At 44.2% G+C, this 12,263-nt stretch overlaps 1 protein-coding gene and 1 non-coding gene across 8 annotated transcripts in view; one reads left to right on the forward strand and one right to left on the reverse strand.

The window, feature by feature from the left end:
- Positions 1-12,263, forward strand: part of LOC129817750 (active breakpoint cluster region-related protein-like) — a 218,147-nt gene that overhangs the window by 137,065 nt on the left and 68,819 nt on the right. For all 7 annotated transcript variants that reach the window (XM_055873278.1, XM_055873287.1, XM_055873322.1 and 4 more), the window contains 4 exons: positions 3,621-3,743; positions 7,482-7,557; positions 7,715-7,819; positions 10,621-10,695. In XM_055873278.1, the coding sequence (XP_055729253.1) occupies positions 3,621-3,743; positions 7,482-7,557; positions 7,715-7,819; positions 10,621-10,695 (379 nt within the window). The remainder of the gene's footprint in view (positions 1-3,620; positions 3,744-7,481; positions 7,558-7,714; positions 7,820-10,620; positions 10,696-12,263) is intronic.
- trnag-ucc (transfer RNA glycine (anticodon UCC)) lies at positions 8,263-8,339 on the reverse strand. The gene has a single exon. It is a non-coding gene; the product is annotated as a tRNA-Gly (tRNA).

Genomic DNA, 12,263 nt, shown 5'->3' on the forward strand with positions numbered 1-12,263 from the left:
ATGAGGTAGTTGAGGTAATATGTACATGTAGGTACAGTACGGGTAAAAGTGACTAGGCATAAATAACCAGGATCGATAATAAATCAGCACTTTTACTCCTAGAGGTTTATGAATACAGGCCATGTGCTTCCAGGTTGATACCAGACTGCTACAGTGGGTCATACAGTAGTGGCAGACTGACTGACTGCCCTAATCAGAGCCGGAAAAAGCTGATTGAACTGATTACAGCCAGGGCATGGCCTGACTCTACTTCCTGGCAAGGGATGGGTTGGAGGAGGGTGTGTAGGAAGGGAGATTCTGGACAGCAAGGACATGGAAATTCCTTGGAATAGTTATCAAGCATCACACTGTAAATTCTAGTGAACAAAATGTAGCTGTCATTTCCCCTGTTTACAAATGTCTCAGGAATACCAAATAATTATTCATGGTCAAACACACACGATACAATTCAGGTTTAGTTGATTGTACAGTGTGTTGGATTTTGTTGTGATACCAGTATAACAGGGCTTTTAAACTATATTCTGACAAGGGCCAGATGTAATTTTTTATTTTTTATTTAAAAAAAGGGTAATTACATGGGGGTGGGACATTTTCCACATGCAATTATTCTTTGGAAGAACTGTATAAAAAAAGCAACGCACACACACCAATAAAGCACTTTTCATGAAATGTTGCAAAAAGTAATTATAAAAGAAGTGGAGGGCGCTCAACCAACTTGAGTTGAGGTGCAACCCAAAAATGTGATAATCATTAAACGCTCACTCACCATATTTTTTTTGTTACTATCGAAAGCTTCTTCAAAGTAATTAGGTAATTTTTTTAATTATCTGAAAACTAAGCATCTCAATAAATAATACAAAAATACAGTACCAGTCAAAAGTTTGGACACACCTACTCATTCCAGGGTTTTTCTTTATTTTTATTATTTTCTACATTAATAATAATAGTTGTCGTGACGTTGATACCATTAATGTGATTCATCGAATAATTACATACCACATTCAATTATTACGCAATTAAATCAATCATATAACAATTAATTAAGTAGTAATCTGGGGCACCACGGGAAAAGTTAATTTAATGAGTTACCGTTTCCCGAATTAACTCAAATATCAGAATACCACGATATACTATCCTTCATCCATCAATCATTTGCTCCTATTTCAATCTCATTCTGAACGTCGTAATATCCTTTGAATCTACACAAACCCAAGTCTTCATGATGAATCAGCTTAAACAAATTGGCTTAATTATTTATTTACTAACTAATAAAAAAATCACACAGAAATACATTAACACACACACAGGATAGATTATAGACTGAGTACTAACATGATGCAATGTAAAGTCCCTGGTGGACTTAGTAACATCACAAATTCGTAACGAATTCGACATGATGGTTCTTTAAGTTCCCCCCTCAAACCATTTCACACATTCTTTATATTAGGAATATTGTTTCATTCTCCACTTTCGGATGTTTGAGTTTTGGCGGGAGGACTCCTTTGTTCCATGGAGGTTCTCTCTCTCAATACTGCATGGCCAAGAAGAGAAAATATGCCCGGTACTTACGACCAGTCATGTAACTGGCCTGCCATGAGAGGGGTTGTTCAAACCTTTGCCTGGCTGACATCTTTGATCCTCATCCCATGAGGCCAAGTCATGACATAGTGAAGACATCAAAACTATGAAATATCACATATAGAATCATGAAGTAACTAAAAAGGTGTTAAACAATCAAAGTCTATTTTAGATGTTTGATTCTTCAAAGTAGTCACCCTTTGCCTTATTGACAGCTTTGCACACTCTTGGCATTCTCTCACCCAGCTTTATGAGGTAGTCACCTGGAATGCTTTTCCAACAGTCTTGAAGGAGTTCCCACATATGCTGAGCACTTGTTGGCTGCTTTTCCTTCACTCTGCGGTCCAACTCATCCCAAACCATTAGTTGGGTTGAGGTCTGGTCATTGTGGAGGCCAGGTCATCTGATGCAGCACTCCATCACTCTCCTTCTTGGTCAAATAGCCCTTACACAGCCTAGAGGTGTGTTGGGTCATTGTCCTGTTAAAACAAATGATAGTCTCACTAAGCGCAAACCAGATGGGATGGCATATCGCTGCAGAATGCTGTGGTAGCCATGTTGGTTAAGTGTGCCTTGAATTATAAATAAATCACTGACAGTGTCACCAGCAAAGCAGGCCCACACCATCACACTTCCTCATCCATGTTTCACAGTGGGAACCACACATATGGAGATCATCCGTTCACCTACTCTGCATCTCACAAAGACACGGCAGTTGTAACCAAAAATCGCAAATTTGGAACAATCAAAACAAAGCAGAGATTTCCACTGTCTAATGTCCATTGCTTGTGTTTCTTGGCCCAAGCAAGTCTCTTCTTCTTATTGTTGTCCTTTAGCAGTGGTTCTTTGTAGCAATTCAACCATGAAGGCCTGATTCACGCAGTCTCCTCTGAACTGTTGATGTGTCTTACTTGAACTCTGTGAAGCATTTATTTTTGCTGCAATCTGAGGTGCAGTTAATTGCCGATTTCTGAGGCTGGTAACTCTAATGAACTTATCCTCTACAGCTGAGGTTACTCGGTCTTCCTTTCCTGTGGTGGTCCTCATGAGAGCCAGTTTCATCATAGCGCTTGATGGTTTTTGCGACTGCACTTGAAGAAACTTTGAATGTTCTTGAAATTTTACGCATTGATTGACCTTCATGTCTTAAAGTAATGATGGACTGTCATTTCTCTTTGCTTATTTGAGCTGTACTTGCCATAATATGGACTTGGTCTTTTACCAAGTAAATATATTCTGTATAGCAACACTACCTTGTCACAACACAATTGATTGTTCAAACGCACACCTGTTAATTGAAATGCCAAGTGTGCAAAGCTGTCATCAAGGCAAAGGGTGGCTACTTTGAAGAATCTCAAATATAAATATATTTTGATTTGTTTAATACTTTCTGGGTTACTACATTATTCCAAATGTGTTATTTCATAGTTTTTGAGAGGAAAAACAGAAGGCACGTAGTATTCCTGAGAGTCATAGCTTTCAGGAATGGGGTCATAATATTTTGTAGCTTAAACCGTTCAAACGCTAGAGCCAAATTCATATGAACAAAAAACAATAAACATGCCACACAGGCGCTAGAAAACTGCTAGACAACCACACAATAGACAAGCGCACAGTAGACAAGCGCACAGTAGACAAGCGCACAGTAGACAAGCGCACAGTAGACAAGCGCACAGTAGACAAGCGCACAGTAGACAAGCGCACAGTAGACAAGCGCACAGTAGACAAGCGCACAGTAGACAAGCGCACAGTAGACACGCGCACAGTAGACACGCGCACAGTAGACACGCGCACAGTAGACACGCGCACAGTAGACACGCGCACAATATAGACAAGCACATTAGTGCTTATCATTTTGACACTGAACGTCGGATTTTGGTTGGGATTTTTGTTGCGTATCTTTTATTAATGTTCAGAATTGATCAAAGGGCCTGTCTAAATTAATAAATGGGCCAGATCTTGCTCGCAGGCCGGCAGTTGAATATCCCTGCAGTATAACAAACTGTATGTTAACATACCGCGTGCCCTGTTTTTTTCTGTAGAAATCACTAAAGGGCCAGAGTCGTAATGTGGAGCGTCTGAGGAAGAAGATGAATGAGCAGGAGTCCTGGCTGCTGTTACACTCTCCCACCATCCCTTTCCGCATACACAACAAACATGGCAAGGTAAGCTGCAACTGCGTAACCACTGGCCTGGGATCAGATCTATTGTTGTCCTTCAATGGTTAGGATGAAGACTGGGGGTTGGGTAATCTGATTCTAGATCTGTGGTTAGCAACTATGTCCATGACTGCAATGTTGATATACTGATACTGATACCACCCTGCATCGCACTGCTGGCTTGCCTTTGAAACTAAGCAGGGTCGTTCCTGGTTGGTTCTTGGATGGGAGACCAAATGCTGCTGAAAGTAGTGTTGAAGGGCCAGTAGGGGGCACTCTTCACTCTGGTCTAAGGAGATCCCAATACCCCAGGGAAGTGAAGGAGACATTGCCCTGCGCAGGGTGTTGTCTTTCGGTAGAGACGTTAAACGGGTGTCCTGACGGGTAGTATCATTATATCAACATTGCAGTCATGGACATAGTTGCTAACCACAGATCTAGAATCAGATTACCCAACCCCCAGTCTTCATCCTAACCTAATCGGCTGTTCCGGTCAACATACACAAGGCTGCGGGGCCAGACGGATTACCAGGTCATGTGCTCCGGGCATGTGCTGACCAACTGGCAGATGTCTTCACTGACATTTTCAACATGTCCCTGATTGAGTCTGTAATTCCAACATCCAACAGCAGACCACCATAGTCCCTAGTCCATGTGCCCAAGAACACAAAGGCAACCTGCCTAAATGACTACAGACCCGTAGCACTCACATCCGTAGCCATGAAGTGCTTTGAAAGGCTAGTAATGGCTCACATCAACACCATTATCCCAGAAACACTAGACCCACTCCAATTTGCATACCGCCCAAACAGATCCACAGATGATGCAATCTCTATTGCACTCCACACTGCCATTTCCCACCTGGACAAAAGGAGCACCTATGTGAGAATGCTATTCATTGACTACAGCTCAGCGTTCAACAACATAGTACACCCTCAAAGCTCATCACTAAGCTAATGAACCTGGGACTAAACACCTCCCTCTGCAACTGGATCCTGGACTTCCTGATGGGCTGCCCCCAGGTGGGGAGGGTAGGTAGCAACACATCTGCCACACTGATCCTCAACACTGGAGCTTCCCAGGGGTGCGTGCTCAGTCCCCTCCTGTACTCCCTGTTCACCCACGACTGCATGGCCAGGCACGACTCCAACACCATCATTAAGTTTGCAGACGACACAACAGTGGTAGGCCTGATCACCGACAATGTCGAGACAGCCTATAGGGAGGTGTTCAGAGACCTGGCCCGGGTGGTGCCAGAATAACCACCTATCCCTCAACATAACCAAGATTAAGGAGATGATTGTAGACTACAGGAAAAGGAGCACCGAGCATGTCCCCATTCTCATCGACGGGGCTACAAAGAGTAGTGCGTACGGCCCAGTACATCACTGGGGCAAAGCTGCCTGCCATCCAGGACCTCTACACCAGGCGGTGTCAGAGGAAGGCCCTAAAAATTGTCAAAGGCCCCAGCCACCCCAGTCATAGACTGTTCTCTCTACTACCGCATGTTAAGTGGTACCGGAGTGCCAAGTCTAGGACAAAAAGGCTTCTCAAGAGTTTTTACCCCCAAGCCATAAGACTCCTGAACAGGTAATCAAATGGCTACCCGGACTATTTGCATTGTGTGCCCCCCCCCCAACCCCTCTTTCTACGCTGCTGCTAATCTCTGTTCATCATATATGCATAGTCACTTTAACCATACCTACATGTACATACTACCTCATAAAGCCTGACTAACCGGTGTCTGTATATAGCCTTGCTACTCTTATTTTCAAATGTCTTTTTACTGTTGTTTTATTTCTTTACTTACCTACACACACACATACCTTTTTTCGCACTGTTGGTTAGAGCCTGTAAGTAAGCATTTCACTATAAGGTGACAAATAAACTTTGATTTGATGAGTAGGGGTGTTAACCCCAGTGTTCTGGTTAAATTCCCAACCTGTCCCCATTCCATCATGGCCACCTAATCGTCCCCCTCATTCCTAATTGGCATGCAGTGCATTCGGGAAGTATTCAGACCCCTTGACTTTTTCCACATTTTGTTACGTTACAGCAATATTCTAGAATGCATTAGATAGGTTTTTTCCTCATCAATCTAAACACAATACCTCATAATGACAAAGAGAAAACAGGTTTTTAGAAATATTTGCAATTTTTTTAAACATATCTTATGTATTCAGGCCCTTTGCAATGAGAATCAAAATTGAGCTCAGTTGCATCCTGTTTCCATTGATCATCCTTGAGATGTTTCTACAACTTGTTTGGAGTCCACCTGTGGTAAATTCAATTGATTGGACATGATTTGGAAAGGCACACACCTGTCTATATAAGGTCCCAGAGTTGACAGTCCATCTCAGAGCAAAACCAAGCCACGAGGTCTAATGAATTGTCCGGAAATCTCAGAAACAGGATTGTGTCAAGGCACAGATCTGGCAAAGGGTAACAAAACATTTCTGCAGCATTGAAGGTCCCCAAGAACACTGTGGCATCCATCATTCTTAAATGGAAGAAGTTTGGAACCACCAAGACTCCTCGTAAAGCTGTCCGCCCGGCCAAACTGAGCAATCGTGGGAGAAGGGCCTTGGCCAGGGAGGTGACCAAGAACCCGATGGTCACTCTGATGGTGCTCCAGAGTTCCTCTGTGTAGATGGGAAAACCTTCCAGAAGGACAACCATCTCTGCAGAACTCCACCAAGCAGGCCTTGATGGTAGAGTGGCCAGACGGAAGCCACTCCTCAGTAAAAGGCACATAACAGCCCGCTTAAAGTTTGCCAAAAGGCAGCTAAAGGACTCTCAGACCATGAGAAACATGATTTCTGGAGGAAACCTGGCACCATCCCTATGGTGAAGCACGGTGGTGGCAGCATCATGCTGTGGTGATGTTTTTCAGCGGCAGGGACTGGGAGACTAGTCAAGTTCGAGGGAAAGATGAACAGAGTAAAGTACTGAGAGATCCTTAATGAAAACCTGCTCCAGAGCATTCAGGACCTCAGACTGGGGCGAAGGTTCACCTTCCAACAGGACAACGACCCTAAGCACCCAGCCAAGACAACGCGTGAGTGGCTTCGGGAAAAGTCTGTGTCCTTGAGAACCCGGACTTGAACCTGATCGAACATCTCTGGAGAGACCTGAAAATAGCTGTGTAGCGACGCTCCCCATCCAACCTGACAGAGAGGATCTGCAGAGAAGAATGGGAGAAACTCCCCAAATACAGGTGTGCCAAGCTTGTAGCATCATACCCAAGAAGACTCGAGGCTGTAATCACTGCCAAAGGTGCTTCAAGAAAGGAAAGGGTCTGAATACTTTTGTTAATGAAATATATTTTTTTTATTTCTTTATAATTAATTAGCAAAAATGTCTAAACTGTTTTTGCTTCGTCATTATGGGGTATTGTGTGTAGATTGAAAAACAAAACAATTTTTATCAATTTTAGAATAAGTCTGTAGCATAACAAAATGTGGAAAAAGTCCAGAGGACTGAATACTTTTCGAATGCACTGTATATCACTCCTCACCTCTCCACCATGCTAGCTGATGTGTGGTGGGCGTTCTGGCACCAAAATTGTTGCCATACATCTCCCAGGTGGGTGCTACACATTGGATGAGGTGATTTTCCCCTTACTATGTAAAGCGCTAAATAAACCCAATACATTTATTATTATTTTTATTATGATTTACTTTCCCACCACAGGAGGGAGCTGTTGTCCTATAAAATGTGATTTTCCCCCTGTTTTGTCCTCAGAGCTACCTGTTCCTCCTGTCTTCAGACTATGAGAGGTCGGAGTGGAGGGAGAGCATCCAGAAACTACAGAGGAAAGGTACAGGATGAGTCACGAGAGTGAACAGACAGGCTGATATAGTTTTTTTTAAACAACTATGCCATGGATTCAATGCCTTCAATGCAAATGCACATTAAAGAACCTATGGCCTGGCTGTATGTTCAGGTTTATTAATGGTGTGTTTGTGTGTCTTCAGATCTGCAGACGTGTCAGTTGAGCTCTGTAGAGCTGCAGGTCCTCACCAGCTCCTGCTTCAAACTCCGCACCGTCCACAACATCCCTGTCACCAGTAATAAAGACGGTAGTACACACACATTCACCTCTCCTTCCTTTCCCCTCTGTTTTCAGTTAAAAGCCACAAACATATCTCCTATTTTCTCAGCACAAAACTAGAAATGGTTTGGTAAGGAATCTAGGTTACATAGTGTTTCTCATCTAGTGATAATCTGTGTCATGGCATGTGTGTGTTGCAGCAGGGTTCAGATGGGATGTTTGGATTGGGGTGACATTAAAGCCAGCTGGGAGGCCCACTTTGAGCTCCCAGGATGCACTGGGGGACAGGAAATTGCTGGGAGACACACACTCATACACAACACTGTTATACCGCTGCACTCACACATTAAACAAACAAAAACACATTCATGAAGTCTTCATAAACAGAACTTTTTTACATTTACATCATTAAGCAGACGCTCTAAGAGCGACACAGTAGTAAGTGGACAATTTTTGTGTACTTTTTTGTACTGGTCCCCCGTGGGAATCGAACCCACAACCCTGCCGTTGGAAGCGCCATGCTCTACCAACTGAGCCACATGGGATCCCACTATGCACCACAAATCCCACAGTCATGGTGTTCATGGTAGCTTCCTTAGAGATATAATATCTTCATCAAAAGACAAACATGTTTTCTTGCAAGGCAAGGGGGTTTCTCCTCCTGTACTTTTGCTTACTCTGAATGATACATTGTCATCTTGCTAGATTTCTGCTAGACTTGGTTTAGTAAATTGGATATCATGTACTGTAGTATACATCTAAATTGGCCACAATATTTGCAAGTCACATTATGATTATCTGAGTCTGGCCACAGCATTGTAAACCCATGATTACAGACAGTGATATACACTGAGTGTACAAAACATCAGGAACACCTTTCTAATATTGAGTTGTATCCCATTTTGCCCTCAGAACAGTCGAAAGCGTTCCACAGGGATGCTGACTCCAATGTTTCCCACAGTTGTGTCAAGTTGGCTGGATGTCCTTTGGGTGGCGGAGCATTCTTGATACACATGGGAAACTGTTGCACGTTCAAAGGCACTTAAATCTTTTGTCTTGCCTATTCTCCCTCTGAACGGCACACACACACAATCCTTATCTCTATTGTCTCAAGGCTTAAAAAACCTTCATAAACCTGTCTCCTCCCTTTATCTACACTAATTGAAGTGGATTTAACAGGTGACATCAATAAGGGATCATAGCTTTCATCTGGATTCACCTGGTCAGTCTGTCATGGAAAGAGCATGTTCCTAATGTTTATACACTGTGTATTTTGATGGTACAGTGCTCCCCCTTGTGGTAACCTGAAGTACTGCTCCTGGCTGGCACAGACTTCCTGATTTGTTTACAGTGAGCTTGTCAAAGCAACTCCCTTTATACTCACATCAAACACTTTTGTTTTCTCTCCAGTTTAGAGGGGATCTGAAACATGGTTAAGCAAAGCACAGGTTTACATTCTTTCTCATCGGTAGTCACTTTATAGTACAGTATGGTAAAAACAAAGGCTCCAGGTCAGCTCATTGGCATTTGACATACATTCAACACCCACAACAGACACACACCATGCATTGACATTATTAGATGGAGTAGCAGAGGGGCTCAAATCAAACCAGCTGGAGGAGAAATGTGATCCCCTCGTTACCATCGCTCTGTCTGACACAGGCCATTATAGTGACCAGGTAGAAGAAACTAGCTACAGATCTAGGATCAGATTACTTTAACTCTGGTTCTAACCTTAACCATTAGAGGGTTATAGCAATACACATTGACATGTCATTACTACCATCTTCTTTGAGTATTTTTGTTGTGGTTAAGATCCAGACAGAATAGCATCTCTGATAATGAGCAGTGGAGGGGGGAAACTAAAGGTTAGAGTCTGGAGTAGATCTTCTCTTGGCTTCTCCCTCTCTTGGTGGCATGACCTGTCTGTGACTGGACATATACAGTCCATAGCACCATACATGCACGTGACATATTGTTTTTCCAGGACTCAGTTGTTAGTCTCTCATCTCCGTAGTTGTCCAGAGCATGACCCGATGGGCCTGCAGGGAGCTCCAAACAGGCCATCTCCAGTTTCAACCCCCTGTTTATTTACCAGGAAACGCGCAGGCCTCTGCAACATAATCATGCAGAGGCCAGGGGACAAGAGAGAGAGAGGGGAAGCATAGGTGTGTGAGTGTGTTGGATTGTGTGTGTAGGCTGGTGTGTGTGTTTTCAAGGGCCACCCAAGAACATGCTTATGAATATTTAAGTCTAAGGCTTAGATACATACACTATGGGCCAAAATGATTCCTCCTGTTTTTCCTGCTAATGTCACAGGGCAATTAGGGAGTTGTGGTACAGCTGTATGGGATGCCTTGGTGTAGAGGTCACACACTAAGATGAATGAATGTGTGATTAAACCTGAGCTCCTCCATCTACCACAGCTCTGTGTGTGTGTGTGTGTGTGTGTGTGTGTGTGTGTGTGTGTGTGTGTGTGTGTGTGTGTGTGTGTGTGTGTGTGGACCCAGTCCTCTTCATCCTCTTTGCTTCCTGCTCCCACATGGGGCTTCAGTTAGTCTACCTGAAAGAATACCTCACACAAGCACATGAACACACACACAACCATTGTCACTGAAATATATACTACTTCACTGTTCATTGCGAATGAGATGTACCCTCGGCTATGAGGTCCCCTACAGACCCTGGTGAAAAGTAGTGCACTATAAAGGGAATAGGGTACCGTTTGGGATGTACCCTTGAAGTTATGAGAATGTATTGTCCCAGGTCACATCCAGGTCACTGATAATGGGTGTGACAGACAGTGACTAACTGCGTTGTGTGTTTCAGATGAGGAAACCCCAGGCCTGTATGGATTCCTCCATGTGATCGTCCACTCTGCAAAAGGCTTCAAAGAGTCAGCCAGTAAGTCTCTCTGTCATACTGGGCTTGTACTGCACTGTGTTCAGCGTGTGTGTGTGTGTGTGTGTGTGTGTGTCTGGATGCGCACGCGTGTCCGTCAGCATCTTTCAGCTATTGTATGTGTGCCTGACACCAGGATGTTCATCTTCTGACTCAGCCCTTCTTGATGGTTCGAGCATATCATTTACAGCTTGTGCCACAACCAACAAAGAGGACAGACGTTACAGGGAGAAAGGGTTCATGGTTACCATGTCTGTCCCTGCACACTGGTTCTCTTCTCCACAGTAAAGCCTTTTACAAGACCACAACATAGACCCCCAGCACAGAGGTAGATTTAACCACTGAAACAGGGTCAGGTATTATTTCACCCCCCTCATGGTTAAGGATTTGGAGTAATGGGCTATCTGATCCACAATCTGTGGTTCGGTGCAACTGCTACCTCGTGCTCTTACTGACTTGTGGCCGGGGTTCTCCTGGTAAAAGAGAGAGAGGGAGAGCATGAGAGAAAGTGGGAGAGAGAAAGAAGGAAGAGCGATTGAGAGAGGGAGCGGTGGGGAGAGAGAAAAAAAGATCGAGAAAGGAGGAAATGTGGGGACGGGAGAGATGGAGGAAGAGATATAGGTGGAGAGAGAGAAAAAGAGAAAGAAAGCTACGGGGCCAGTCCCTGAGGAACAGCTCTGGACCACAGTCACATTCCTGTGGCTCCTTTGATGCTCGGGGCCGTCAGGGACACAACTACTCCATAAAGAGAGCTAACGGGAACAGCGTAGTCCCTACACAGCCACAGCCGAGCTCTCAAGGGACACACACACACACAAACAGACAGTGAAGGCCAGGAGAATCCTCTTCTCTCCATCCCTATCTCGTTTTCTCTCTCCCCCCTCTGTCTCTCAGCCCTGGCCTCCCCCTACCTGGTGCGTGCATGGGATGGCCCTAGCCATGACTGCCTGTATGTGTTATCAGGGGGATATGATGTCAGAGAGCCCCAGAGTGGCTCAGATATGTCTGTACCAGACAGCTGCCGCTCCACTCAACACTCTCCACTGCCTGTTACCTTGTTACACAAGAAGCACCGGTTCAAATATCACCACAACAGAAAAAAAAGACCCAACGAAATATGCCTCAGATACCATGGCAGCCTGTACTGTAGTGTACTTTCTGAAAGCTTCAGAGAGAGATTTATTGTGTAATGGATTGGGGGAAAAATGGAAAGCTGTTTCCACTGAAAGCCTGTTTGATCCTCACCGGAGCAGAGCGGGAAGAATTGTTTAAAAATGAAGAAGAAGCATGTTGAAGTGGTTTGGTTGTACTTTTCCCTCCATTTTCTCATGGACCGTACCATTGGCATGCCCCTCTGTTATGCAGGGGCTGGGGGAGTATGGTTACCACGGCATTGTCCAGATGGATCCTGCCCTCTGAAATGTAAGAGTTCCTGTTTTAGTTTAAACACCCCTCCATGGGTACATAGCATCTCCTATGTGTATGTAGTGGATTGTAGCTAGTCATAGCTAGCATAATGATGCAGTTACGCCACCTACATACTTGAGACCAAGTCACCTCTGAACCCCAAC

The sequence above is a fragment of the Salvelinus fontinalis genome, chromosome 2 (genome assembly GCF_029448725.1).
Source record: "Salvelinus fontinalis isolate EN_2023a chromosome 2, ASM2944872v1, whole genome shotgun sequence".
NCBI lineage: Eukaryota > Metazoa > Chordata > Actinopteri > Salmoniformes > Salmonidae > Salvelinus > Salvelinus fontinalis.